Source organism: Teleopsis dalmanni, chromosome X (assembly GCF_002237135.1).
Source record: "Teleopsis dalmanni isolate 2A chromosome X, ASM223713v2, whole genome shotgun sequence".
In the NCBI taxonomy this organism is placed as follows: domain Eukaryota; kingdom Metazoa; phylum Arthropoda; class Insecta; order Diptera; family Diopsidae; genus Teleopsis; species Teleopsis dalmanni.
Window position 1 is genome coordinate 16,204,684 of NC_051848.1, and position 15,358 is coordinate 16,220,041.

At 33.0% G+C, this 15,358-nt stretch overlaps 1 protein-coding gene across 1 annotated transcript; it reads right to left on the minus strand.

Moving 5' to 3' along the window:
• Positions 1-641: 641 nt before the first annotated feature.
• On the minus strand, positions 642-4,167 carry LOC119689830 (protein FAM92A). The gene is made up of 5 exons (XM_038104745.1): positions 3,879-4,167; positions 3,150-3,309; positions 2,945-3,085; positions 1,939-2,412; positions 642-1,488 (listed from the first exon to the last, which is right to left on the minus strand). Exons 1-5 carry the CDS (start codon positions 4,016-4,018, stop codon positions 1,180-1,182), a joined length of 1,224 nt encoding a protein of 407 aa, XP_037960673.1. The 5' UTR covers positions 4,019-4,167; the 3' UTR covers positions 642-1,179.
• Between the last annotated feature and the right edge of the window lie 11,191 nt (positions 4,168-15,358).

The window sequence follows — 15,358 nt, forward strand, 5'->3', positions numbered from 1 at the left end:
CTGGGAACATATTTTCTAAAGTGTCTTAGTTATCTACATGACCTCTTTTTAAAGAACACCTCATTTAGATTTTCAAAGGGTTTTACAGCTCTTCAAACTTTGTACAGGAACTTGAACTAAGTGGATCCTTAAGATCGCAGACATAACCTTATCTGTTCTAGTTCCAGAAATGGAGTAGATATAGCCAGAATTTAAAGGATTAGCGTACGGAAACATAATTTATATGGTAAAATGTCGAGCATAAAAATAAAGACATTTTCAATGAATACATAAATTGATGAATTGATGAATGCGTGAAAGCATAGAAACTAAGTTAAGCAGATTCAGTCCATTACTAATCCAATAATGGTAGGGAATAATGTTTTATGTAATGCATAAAAAATTACTAATGAAATTGTATTCAAGAATAAACATCCGTAAATCTTTCCATGCAATCGAGTCTTCATATATCTTCCATTTAGATATAGGATCATCCTGTCTCTGTCTCGATCTATATCTTCATACCAACATATCATATATGTAAATGTATTTTTTTTTAAAGCCGAGTTTCTTGAAAATAATACACGTATTTAAGTTAATGTAATTATTACGTTTTTAATATTTTAATATGGAAGTTACAATTGAATCGTCCTTATAAGAAGTATATATCGATTTAACTCTTCGAATAGAAATAGATTAATTTAATTGTTTTTGGCTTTAAATGATTTTATTGATTTAACAAACATAACATTCCTTTCTTTTTCGGGCGATTCGTAAAAGTTTTGTGCGAGAAATCTATTTTTCTCCGACCTCGTCTTAGCGAGTTGGAGTGCATGTTTACTCCTCTGCGAGCCTTTGATGGCAGTTCCCTTTTTCTCCATGTCTTGTCGTTGTCGTTGTCGTTGTAGTGTCGTTTTAGTAATGAGTTTTTGTGGATTTTTCACTGAGTGCACCTAAATTTTGTATATATAAGCACGTATTAAAGTGTATTTGAGTATGATTATTGGAACGACATGCAAACTGAAAGTATGTGGATGATTTAAAGCTAAACAGTAACGGCTTCCATGGCTTCTATTATTTTTATTACGTCTGGTTGTGTTGGTGATTGCTCAACAATTTGTTGACGTTGTCATAATAATTTTGCGACCAATCAGAAATTAGTCGGAAATTGCCATACCATCAGGCCGTCACTGTGCAGATTTATTTTTGATTCGTATGTGAGAGTTCACGCGGGTGCTTTCGCAACCTTACTTTTGGTGTGGTTGCTGCTGCTGTTTTGAAGAGATTTCGAGTATTCTGCCGTCTTCGGAAGGGATATTTGCTTTGATCGAAATCATTGTCACTATTGGTTTCTGCAAGAAAACTGCTATCAACTTTTTTAAATGCTCCGAGCGTTTTGGATTCTGTTAGATTCTCTGTTGTTTTGACATCAGCGTCGCTTTTACTCAAATCTTCAGACCCAGTCTCATAACCTTTCTGTCGCTGTGAACTACTGTTATCCTCCGTGCTCTAGAATATGTAAAAAATCATTTCTTGACAATTTCTTAGAATACATATGTATTAATTATATGTATTAATGTAATTAAAAACAAGTAAAATAAAAAATATTTATGCGTTTGGGACAAAGGATTCACTATGTGGTTTAAAATTTTCGTGAGGTCTTATTTTAACTCTAAACTTCATTTCTTCCGTTTGTCAATATGTAGATTACGAATATATTATATCAGTTATTATTATAGCTATTAATGTCACAAGAAACACATATATATGGAATTAGTTACACTCGTAGCAGATGTTATACTCGTATACCTATATATACGATAGTGTGTAGTGTAAATATTTCTTTATACACTATACTTTGCTTTTATATCTTAATAAAAATATCTTATGATATATATTTCTATGAAGTAAAAGATATTATTCTTAAACTTGTACTTAAATCAAAGTAAATTTATTTACCTCATCTTCATCGACGTCGTCATCTTCTTCATCAATATCCTCATCTTCATCCTCGTCGTCATAGTCGTCTTTAGTAAGTCGATCCTTATCGTAATCGATTGTATTGAGTGTTTTGTTACTTGTTGACAGTCTTTTACTTTGATTCAGTGGACTGGGTGAACTGTCTCTATCCAACTGATCCAGCGATTGCGATTTACTGCTCTTAAGCAATATAGATTTCTCTTTCTTTCTGATCAAATTTTGAAGAGCTAAATGATCACCATGAACGTCGATGTTGTTTAAATCGTAAAAGGACGCAGTCAGAGTTTCTATGGCTTTCGTGTGATATTTCATCGATATGTAAACAAAATCGAGCAAGGAAGTTTTGACTTCTTTTAGCTTTTGCTTTTCGAAATCATATAAAATCTCATTGATTTCTTTGTTCGTACGATGCACCTCTTGTTTAGCCTTCATCAGTTCAGCATCTGCTGCGGTCTGTAAGTAAACCAATCAATCAATTAATTAATAAAGCAATAATAATAATAGTAATAAATAATAATTAGAGTGCAAATAGTAAAGGAACTTTTTATAAATGTTTTAATAAATCTTATGGACTGAAGTGTACTATTGCCTAACCAATCCGTTTCTATTCTTAAAAAGGACAATACTAAATGTTGTTGAAAAGCTGTTACTTTGCGGTGAGAGTAGAAGTTATTCTAAACATGATAGCAATATAATATATTAACCATTTTTGCATCATTCTTTTGTTCAGTCATTTTAAGTCTTCAATGAAAATCAACCGACACTGTAATAGACCCAAAGTACCATCCATATTCATATAGTTCCTAAATTTTCTCGCATAGTGTAACTCACTTCTTCGCCTCACTCTATTCGTCATGTAATCCATTTATGGTTCTAACAACCAAAACAAGGGCTATAATTCTTGAAGGCAGTTAACGCAATGAATCCAATCCCTCTGGATTGTTGACAACTTAATAACATAATGAAGTGATTTCAATAAACTTACATTATTTGCAGCGAATTTATTTTTTAACTCCAACATTTGACGTTGCTTGTCAACTTCCCTATTGCGGGCATTCACGGCATTACGCAGTTTCTCGCGAGTCATCTTACAGACGTTCTCAAACTGAAAAATCTGTGTCAGCACCTGAAATCAGTTCAGATGGCTTCAGTTATGATTGATATTGAAATTAAAATTGTCAGTAGTGAACCTTATTTTCCAAACAATGCAGAGCGCCATCGATATAATCTCCCAATACAGTGATTGCCGTAAAAAAGTTCTTCAAGCCTTCTGCAAGCGATTCATTTAGATCCTCTTCATCGACGTAGTTCTTAAAGCATTTTGCCATATCATCATGAGAGTCACGAAACCTGAAAGTTCCAAACAAATCTTATGGAATAGTAAATTTATACAAAATATGATTTGAACTAATGAAAATGAGTCAAGTGAGTGCCATAAAGTGCTCGAGCCTGACGGTGTTTGAGCAGTTCGGGCATTTGGAATGAATTTTTTGTAGGTCTGTCATTTTCAACTGACGAAGTAGTTGATGTTAATTGTTCTTTACAATTCTTTACAACGTATGACTGCAAACGTTTTAATATTTTTGAGTCATCCACTGTACTGGAGCTAAGCATTCGAAGCGACGAACAGTTCAAATAATATTGGAAGCACTTTCGTAAATCCGGCGTAGCTCCACATACCGATGCATTCCACAATATGATCTAGTGTATCTTACAATCGTTGAAGCAGTAGAGCGTCAGTACTGAATATTATTTATCGCTGATGTGCCTCGAAGTGCAGCAGTCAGTAAGGGCAGCAGTTCGCTGCAAAACCGGAGCACTTAATATAGTAATAACACTTATTATAAATTAATTTATGTTCATATATGTATATGTCTACGCACAGTACATCTCAGGATAAATGAAACCGTCTTACAAACCTGGCCATTTTCCGAGCATAGGAGGCGAACGCTGTGCAAATGATTGCCAAATGTTTTTCTGCTAAATTGACGCGTTGGTTGAGAAATTTTACGCGATCATCTTTTTCGCTAGCGAATGGAATTTTGCTACGACGAAACATACTTTTATCTATTTTACTAATTTGATGCACTTATCTTCAATTCTTCAACAATTTCCGAAATTTCCGACGTTCTAATAAAATCTTAACAATGTTATAAATACACTAATGAAAGGCTCTGATATGATTTTGTTTACGATTCTGTTATGGTCAGTCCTCTGTTGGCTTGGCAACGAAAACGTAAGTGAAATTTGATTTGCTTGGTTTTTTGAAGGAAATTTCTACATAACCGAAAAAGTTGGCTGTGTTCAATGTTGCTATAAAAAGCTTTGTTCAATAAGAACACATCCATATATCGTACTTCCAAATGGATTACTGATAACAGTTTATATTAAAAACATGTATTTCAGGCCACATTTTCTAATAACTTGTGGATCAAGAAATCCTGCAAAGAACCGCACAAGTTCATAAGTTGTTTATAGCTTTTTTTGTTTTTTTTTTTAATATTACGGTCTATCAAGTAATACGGTATATTCTTCACAATTATACGGTCTTTGCTACAAGTCTAAATATTACGGTCTTTGTAGTGAGTACAAAAACCGACTACTGCACAGTTTCCTTACGGTCCTTACAATGGCGCAAAATAAGACAATTTCTTATCAGTTTCTGTCACCGAGTAATTATAATACGATATATTATTATAATATTATATTGTATGTATGTATATGTACGCCAACTGAAAAGCTTATACAATTTGAAGCTTTTCAGAATATTTTCAGGTTCACTGAGCTTTTTAAATAGAGCTCTAAGTTTAAGCAATCGTTGATTTATTATGCATGAACGACTCAATTTATGAAAGGAACCACGTTGTTGTCTTAAAAGATGCTACTTACCCTAGAACATAATAGTTTATCTAACTATAACATAACATAAGACAATATATCTAGTCTGCTAGTCTGTCACTCCTAAGAGCTGGTTCCAATGATCCTAGGATAACTGTAATGCGATGTATGGGTTTTTGTATTTGAAAACCTTTTAACAAAAATGGTTGAAAAATGTTGGTCTATCAAAATTTCTATAATAAAAAGCTTCTATAATAGGGCTTTTATATCCTTGCCATTAGCGTGGAATAAACTCCTTTAATATATTTACTTCATTCAACTGGCCGCTAACCACATAATGCTTGTGCAACTTCAATAAAATGTTTACATTACAATTAATTTGTATGTTCTTAATTAACTTAATTACTAAATTAATTAATTAATTATAAATTATATTTCCCATCATACTTTCTTCATCAATGAGGATTGTTGTTCGCTTGGTGGATCTGTCAACGAATAATATAATCCCGTCTGGGGCAATGAGTCAGAGAAACTTCACAGTAATGACCTTATCATTATTCATGTGGCATTTGGTGAGGAGATGTGATTGGCCGACACATGTTAAAAATGCGGACCTGTGACACAAATTGTCAAACCTTATCGCTTGATTATTACATGAGAACAGGTTTTTTTTGGCGTGAAGTCGAAAGTATGGATGTGGCAGATATAGCGACATTGGCTCAGGTCACAAAACTCGTTCTGTTTTGAGTTTGTTGCGCGAGAAATTTCCGAACGTATAGTTTCGTGTAACGCAAAGGATCGTGTTTAAGGGAACAATGTTCAAAATTTTTACACTTTAAAGACAAGCATCCTGCAAGTTATGCATGGACTATTATCAGTTATATGACAGCAATAAGTTGACAAGCTATCAAAAACCACCTCAAAAGAATGCCTTACTGTAAGAGGTTCTTTGGAGTAGGTTTGAAGTGAAGTTGTACTACACACCTGATGACACGCTCTAAGCAATACATTTAATCAGGAATTGGATTGAAATCTCAATCATAAATCTGTTTTCGGGAACCAAAAAATGGATAAACCAATAATTCAAATGAAATGGAAATTTTGTCAGATTAACTAAAAATTGGCTTTATTTCTAATGTTAGCGATGGATGTAACAAATAATATTTAATTTTAACGTATATATGAAGAACATTATATAAATAAAGACTACATTGCTACATTTATATGTTTCAAACATAAGCTATATATTGGAGGTTAAGTTGGTAGACCACCAAAACAGACACAAAGGCCAAAGCGTTCTACGCATAGACAACGTCGAAAAGAACAGGCACAAAGAGATATCAGAGAGATCACTCTTTGTACAACGTGTGAGTGTAATATCTGTCTATCTGGTAATATCCGTTCTTGGTACAACTATTATATTTGAAAATATTCAATTAACATTTCTTACTCGTAGTTAATAGCGCTCAGTACTTACCATATACTTGGTTGGCTAAAATGTTCTCATCGCTGTAATGGAGACGACTGATACATATTGTGTTTGTAGTAGAAAATTTGAATAAATCATATTTAATTCGAGGACTGTAACGAAAAGACGCTCTTCATTTCTAAACATTGAGTATCACACTATTGGGTTCTTGAGTTCTTCACTATTGGGTTCCTGCACACTTGAATATATATATATGCAGGATATAAGCTAGCAGATAAGGTGGTTAGAAAAAGCACGGAAATAATTATTAATTAATTAACATTATAGAGTGGAGGATCAAAGTCGAAGGGATTTCATTATATAGGAGTCAGTTTTTTCATACGCTTAACGAAGACAGTGAAATATATACAGTGGTTCTTGTTAACTTCACCAGAAATACTAATTGCGCATGGGGTTGCCATGGACATCAGTGTAAATCCATAACAACTAAGCGAGCTTTAGTTATTTCCTCAGCATTTGACTATAGTGCCAATGTAAAATGTTGGATTGGGGAACGGCTGACCCATTGCAGTCATTATGCACATATAATATATTTTTGAATATATCGCAATAATTCGAATATTAAGTTGTCTGTAATTGAATTGAAAGGCATAAGACATTCCACATTTGACGGTAAACCTGAGAAATTGCTTTTTTAATCAATCGAATTTAAATTGAAAATCACAATTCTACCATCTTTCCTGTTAGTTGCCTTCCGCAGTACCAAGAGTCCTGCCGACTTCCCTGCAATTGTTGAGGTACTTCACCTCTGGTAGTTTGAGTGTTTGAGTGTTTCACATATCCTCCTCACACAATGCTGTGTACAAAGCATTTGTGCTTTACATTATTTGGGAATTAATTAAATTAATTTTATTTTAAACAAGGTAAAATGTGAAATGTGAAATGTATCTTGTATCTGCAATTGTATGTTGTGTGTCTGTGGTATGCGTTTGAAGTGCATTTCACAGTTGCCGTATGTAAAAACGTTATTGCAAAACTATCTTTGATTAAAATTAAATCAGAGAAGCATAGTTTTGCAAAGCAAAGCAAATGCTTTGTAAATAATATTTTCTAAGTTTCTTAAAGAATTTTTAATCTATTTATTTTTATATTTATTTTTATTTTGATTTTGATTTTGATTTTCAAAAGGATTTAATAATTTTGCCATTCTGTGTTATCAGTAAAACCACAAGATGTGCAGATGTGCGTGCGTCCTTGTTGCAAGGATTTATAACTTGCGCTTCGTTGTTGTAGTTGTTGTGGTTGCATTATGCATTTTCAATAATATTTTGTAATATTCACATTATCTTTTAATGATGGCTGCATCTGTGAATAGAAATCACATTGATTCTTGTGGTTGAGCTCCTCGCTTATATTGATTATGATATTTCAATGACTGCTCATTCACGTACGGTCAGGACATTGGGCTAGAGATTTGTTATTGTTAAGCTCTAAACATTGCTATTAAGGACATTGCTGTGACACAGACTTTCTACTGCCGGCTATATTGAGTTAAATTACACTTGATTTTCTTGATTTAATCAGTGCTTAGTTATTGTATCTTATATCTTTTGAATTTAATGCAAATGTAAATGCGTGTGTTATGTTTTCACAACTAAGCTCATTACTCTATGTTTTTCGTATCAATAGATTTTCAGAATAAGTATTAAAACCTAAATTGGAATTGGTCTACACATGTTATCATCATGTAGAGTGTTATCAACCAGCATATTCTTTAAGGAATCTTTAGTTCTACTAGATGAATGAGCTCATGATTTATAGCTGCCGATAATTTTTGCCATAAGTACGAGTATGTAGGGTTGGATGTTCTTGTTGATGCACTGAAATCTGGAACACATTTAGGTGGACTGAAAAGAAGTTTTGAATAGGAAGGATATAAATTCAATAATTTTCCTTTAACACAAAACAACTTCATTTTAATTAAAAAGTAATGGTTAGGCTAAGACCCCTATGCACTGCAATTAGTTTGATCTATTGTACACACCTTTGTATTTAGATATTTAGTATCTCGAGGAATCGAACCAGCTCCTTCGGAGGAAGTTTTCGAAAGTCTTCATCCTCCAGTTGGTATGTACCTAAAATTTTGATTCTTCTGTGGCCTAGTGCATCACAGTTGGTGATCAGATTATTAAGAAGATTATTAAGAAATTAAGTAATTAAAAAGTTTTGTCCTATAGTCAGTTGGTACTATAAAGATTTCATGGAATGTTGTTACATACGAAGTGAACTAGAGTTCGTATTTAGAGTACTAAATAAAGGTTTAAAATAATCGTCAGTAGTTATTTCTCTCCATTGCTACTACTCACTATTTATTGACGAATTTTGAAACATAATGCATTTTGTGGCCATTCTTGGATTATTGTTCTCCACGGTTACGATTATTTTTCTAATCTTTAACCACACAGCGTGAAATTGACATATTAATTGAGATGTTTGTAATGCAGTAGAAAAAAGTTAAAGTGATAATCACAAGTCAAGCACATATATGAGGTGCATTATATAGTAAAATATCGTCGCACTTCAGAGAATAGAAACCGAGTTATTCCATCTGAAGTGGTAGCAAGTTTGGATTACAAATAAAAAAATAAGCATTGTTTTACAAGATATCCAGTTTATTTTGCAACATACCACGCGTATAGAAATGCTTGTCTGTTTGTGAATTAGTCTGTGTCTATACTTTTCAGCTACTTAGTGTTTAAAATAGATGAAACAATTGTCCACGTAAATTTTTTTACGGAATGACTCAAATCGAAATATTATATATGCTTAGAACTGATCAAGTGATTAGCGATACGGTAGTGTTAGATGTCCTGTGAAGGACATTTAAATGATGTATTTCACATATGATGACAAGATCAAAGCAATATATCAAAATAAAGGTTCTATCGAAATGTCAATCCCAGATATATTATATTGAGGTCTTGCTTTATAGCCACAAAATAGATAACCCATATAAGTCAATATTTTAAAACAGAGAGCCTGACTCCATCCTATACTGTTATTTAGCATGTTCCATAGTAATGGAATAATAACTACTGCAAGTGCATCACTAGCTTGTAGGTATAAACTCCATTTTCCATAATATATAACGTAATACCCATAAAAGATTTAAAAAGATGTCTTCAATTCCAAATTCATTTATTCATTATCTATTATAAAAAAAAGTTGATTTCTTACAAATTTTATTTGGCCAAACATGTCGCGGCTGGTTTCGTTTTTGTTGTATCTGAAAGAGATTAGATCAACTTTAAACAATTCATCAGCAAAATTAATTTCAATTAATTTGAAGTAATTACACTAAATTAGTTATTGGTGTCGAAGTCGAAGTCGGAGTCGGTGTCGGTTTCGGTTTCCATGCCAGTGCCAGTGTCAGTGTCAGTGGCGCTGCCAGTGTCGTTTTCGCTATTGAGCCGGTGTGAGCCATTGCTCATTCAGCGTAACAGCGTTTAAAAGCCAATAAAGTTTCAACAGCAATAAAAATAAATTGCAGAGCAAATTTGTGAATTCCCGAAATGGATTAAAGTGCATTCCTCAACTTGGTCAGACACAAGTACGAATTCCCAAGGCGAGGAGATACAGCAGCAAAAAGAATAAATTGCAGACTTAAGAATCCAGTTTGCGCCACATCACATCACATCGCATCACAACACATCACATCACGTCACAACAAAAACAAAAACAAAAACAAAGCAAAGCGTAAAGCGTTAAATAAATAAACAAAAAATTTAAATTAATTGAGATCAGCAAACAGAAATCACAGAACACATAATTTGCTACGCAGAATTCATTCGTTTTACACTTCACACATAGATACTTTGTACAGCGGCGTAGGACAGTTAATTATGCTGGGATTAAGCACTATTCATATTAATAACTGACATCAGTACTTTCCAGATAAACAGATAAGCACACTCTGCCGAAACACTTCAGATAATTGACAGGTTACGGAGATGGCTTATCCATTTCAATACCAAGAATTATCCATCGTCAGCTGAAGAGATTTAAAGTCACTTAAAGGTTATGTGAGGAATCATGATCATATAGTCTAAGCTATTATTTGAACAAGCTAAGACTATTTGTTGTGACACAATGTCATCTCTGTCTGCAGAGAGATAAGACTTTTAGTAATAGATTTGATTTGACGTTACACGGTTTTGGTTTGAAACATAAGAAAAATATTGTTCTCATCTGCAATTAGGATCTTATTCAAAAAAAACAATCTGATCTTCTTCCAAAAGGTGGAATAACTCTGTTCGGTTAGGGAATCAAGATCATACTACCTTACTACTTATCGAGCTTACTTATCGAGCTTACTTGATGTTAGATCTCAGTGAGAAATCGTCACAAGAGAAGACACAGCTCACTTAAACACTATATGTTGGCCTGTTGTGACACCAAAGCCATTATTGCACGCTAGCTTTTACAAGATTATCTATATCGGACTGGGAAAGTACTTGATCGTTTCAATAAAACGGACAATGCTGTAGTGGATAATCGCCATTCTGCAAATGCTGGGCACCAACAGCTATTACAGAAGCCATTAAAAAGAACTCCTAACAGGTAGGCATGTCTGCCTATGAGACAGTGTCGCGTCATTACGGTGATTGTATTAGATAGTGAGGGTCAAGCAAGACCACGCAGTTACTTTATTTTTTTCTGATTGTAGAAGGGCATGTCGTATGTGTGTTTTGACTTGAGCGGGACCTATGAAACAACAATGCCTTGTCCCAGACTATTAAAAGTGAATAATTTTTACTTAAATTTTTATTTTGAAATCGTTCGATATGTAGCCCTAGAATAAGGCATATAGAATAAGGTAGTATGAGTTGATCGGAAACTGCAATTCAATTTTATGTAACAAATCCGTTTTAGGCTGTAGGTCAAATCCGTTGACCTACAGCCATTGAGCATTCCCTGTAGGCTTCTCTCAGACAGTGGCTTATGCATTTAGATCTAGACTTTACTTAAAAGAAACTATTAATTTTTAAGCGACGGGTGTAAAATTTTGCACTGAAATTTTTTGTTTATGTTGCTGAATATAAGCTTTAATATTTAAATATGTTTGTGCTTCACATATTATCTAAAAAAAATGTGCTTGTATAAATAAATCCTAAATAAATTTATTCTATTTATAATTATTTATAAAATTGATAACAATGAAGGCGTCATAAACACAAAAATACTAGTTCAGCCATGAAATTCTGTGCACCTAAATCTTTTTATGGTGCTACTGGGTCTATAACTAATACTATTTGGACGATTGGATAAAAATGAGAAAATGTTTCTACTGCCATGACATTCCAAGAATCACTAAACTAAATGGCAAAGATATTCCTTAGGACAAAAAACAATATCGATCTTCAGCAAGAGAGTTTTGAGGTTGTTGCAAGTTGAAACATTCTACTCTAAATTATGATATCAATAAGATGAGTTCAACAGACACCCATATGCTCTGGATCAAAGGAAAATATTAAAATGGAAATTATTGATCTTGTTTGGTGTTAAGAATTTCTTCACAAAAAAAGCTTTGGAAATTATTTTATTACAAAATATTTAAGCTGGCAGTACTCTGATCCATTGAGGGCCAAAAGTTTCTTGATATCTATTTATTGGCGTAAAGTGTATATTTCTGCCTTGTTTTGTTTTACAGACTACTGTCAAAACAGTTTGCGAATTAAATATACGAGTATATGGGTAAGCACCACAGTTGAGTTCCCTTTTCTGTACGCCTATGGGCACAGTTGTCAACTGAGGCGAGTATCGGTGACAATTTCGCAAATTTTATAGAGCTGTTTTATTATGGGGAATATTTGTGAACTTAAAATAGTCGCCGGCTGCAGCGTCTCGTAAATATATGCCTACATATGGGCGGGCAATTATTGTCGGAGAAGCGAAAAATTTGCACAAAACAAAAAAAAAAACAGGCAAACCGTGGGAGCGCTGGTCGCCAAGTGGGTCTGTCGGACGGTCGGTTGGACTGTCGGTTGTTGGTTTTGCTATTAAATGAGTACGCAATTTTTGGTGGAAGAGTGCGCGATTTATCTTTGTTGTTGTAGGTTACTTGTCCAACTTTTGCTTACAAATCTACATGTCTCAATATTTTGGTAAGTTTATACAGATTTCTGTTAAGTATGTATTTTTTTTTATTTAATTTGTTTATATTTTTTTTCCGAATATACTCTTCTGGTTGTTTGGTTGTTTGGTTGATTTTTGGTTTTTGGTTGTTTTTTGTGCTCACAAACATTCTGCTGAGTGTTTTTGTATAAATTTAAACAAATTCGTATGCAACAGTTTAGTCCGAAACTGTCAATCCAGTTAAAACGATCGCTTTTTAAATAAACAATTATAAAAATCTGCAGTATTTCGAAGAAGTATATATGTATATACATCGAAGAGTATTTTCAAGATTTTAAGTGAACATATAGTGTCTTTAATTGTTTAAATGTTTTCGTGAGTTTTGTGAGCTTTGTGAATTTTGTGAATTTCGCTGAAGTGCCCAGTAGTTTCTTTGAGATACTGAAAAATATAGATAAATTTGTTTTGTTGTGGTTATTGAGTTTAATTTATGTAAACAGCTTTTCTGAAAAAATTCTGAAGAAATACAAGAGGTAATCCAAACAAAATAAAAACAATCTTCAAAAGAAACGCGTTTACCTTGAAAGTATCTTTTCGCGTGAAGACATAAAAAACCAAAAGAATTTCATTCGAATAATTAAATACTTTAATTTCAATTTCAAAACGATTGGCGCCGTTATCATTATTATAATATCATCATTAACATATTCGTCATCATTCTCATTATCATCATCAGCATCATCATCATTCTCATTATCGTATATGTGAACACCATAAGAATTTCGGTGTTAGCCGGTAAACAAATTCGCTGCTAAGAGGATGTATCTTGTATCTTGTATCTTGTACGAGTAGCGATTAAACTGCTAATAAAGTTTGGAGTTACAAACTACAATCAAATAATCAAATAATCATAACTAATAATCATAAGTAAAATTGAGTTTGGGCTGAAGTTTATTAATTTATAGTGCAGAGGTTTAATCACGTTCCTGCCTTCAGCTTTCAGCTTTCAGTTTTCAGCAAAGCTTCACGGTTTCACGGTCTCACGGTTTCAGTGAAACGTAGTAGAAAGGAAAAAAGTTATTAATAAATTATTAATGGCTATTTCAAAAACAATATAAAATGATGCACAAATAATTGCAATTACTACGAGTATAAAAAAAAAATAAAAATATTAAAATATAAAAAATGTTTCAAGAATTAATTAATTAAAAATTAACGGTCTTATTAATTTATGGGCATTATTCGCAATTAAAACGTATTTAATCATGATTTTTGTGAATTATTATTTAATAAAACGGAATTTTTATATATTCATGAATTTTGTTATATAAACGAATTACATATATACATATGTATATATAATTAAATGCAAATTATTGCAAATCCGTGCGCTATTGATTATTACATGAATTATTACCTTTGCATTTGTTGTCAAGTTCCACTAAATTGTCTGTCTGTCTGTTTGTCTGTTGGTCTGTCGCACAATATATCTGTCTACCCACATGTGTCTAATAAGGTTCCTGGAAAATTGCGGTTTTTAGAACATCCAACGAATTCATCATGATTTTTTCAATAAATTTGCTAGCCACCAACACCAATAAATTTCGAATAATAAAAATCATGGTTCGTTGCCAGTCCATTTTATCGGAGTCATTCGTTTGAGTGAGTGTTGCTTTGAAAATTGGATAATAACTGAAATTAATCAATTATTTTAATAATATATTTGAAGCCTTAAAAATTTTATTGAATCATTAATTAAATGATATTGGCCAATTTAAATGATTGACTTGGTAATCAAAGCGAATATTGATTAGCACGACCCGTAACTCATAGGTTTTTTGAATTCATACATGTTACTCAATTGAAATGCATTCAACTGAAGTGTATCAACCAAGTCTCCAGATTCAACTCATATATCGAACTTATACTTTAGCAAAAAAAAAACCCGCTAGAAGTCCAAAATCAAAATGTTAAGTTAGGTTAATTTACACCGATTAGCTGAGTTACTATAGTAGCGAAATCTGAAGCCAGACAGCTCATGCTGTTAGAAAATCATATCAAAGCAAATCAGTCTATCAAAGTAGGGACTGAGAGAGAATATCTCAATAAAAAAAGAAAGATTACTAGTAGTGTCCCTTCTAATAATAGTAATCACTTCGGTTAAAGTGAAGTCATGTAATGAAAATATTGAGATGTCTAAAATATTGAGATGTCTAACAAAATTCCTTTGGTAAGGATGTCAGGTCAAGATGGTTGTCGGTTACTATGAAATTGAATCATGCAGCATTAATTAAATAGTTGCGAAATTGCACGAATCTAGAAAAACGTTAAATGTAATTCAGAACTTTTTGATAGCATATGAATCGAGAATGATATATTCTATTATAGATATGTATTTTTTAGATAAATTTCAGTGAAAACAGTTTTTTTTTATTATAAGATTAAATAAGATTTTAGTGACGCTTGAGCTACACACATGCTTGAGTTTCTAATCGATTTCCGTTCAAGTCTTAAGTCAGTTTAGGTTCGAGTCGCCGCCTTGTGCAACAAAACTCATTTAAGTACCTGTAATGGCTTATTGGGATACGAATAACCACCCTTAAGGTGGAAGTCTCAAACGTCTAGTATATGAATGACATTCCTTTGAAAGAACGCGATTCCCCAAATTCAAGTAGAACAGGACCAACCTGTCCAGTCAATGCAATTGACTATATCCTTATGCTATATAGAATGACAGCTCTCTCGGGTCAGTTGGAAAAGGGATCTCAAAGATTTTGAATCATTTCCTACTCATTCGCAGAGCCACAGTTTCAACAAAAGTCGTTAGGGGGTAGACAAACTCTGTGTGATATGACCTGTCAGCACAGTAATTGTTGTACTGACTTGATTAAACTTAAGTAATACAGATTTGTGTTTGCAAGTTGACAAGATTCTATATTCACTCTAATTTTCAGTTTAGATATTGCAAAAGGATTACTAAGATCTGTGGAGACAATA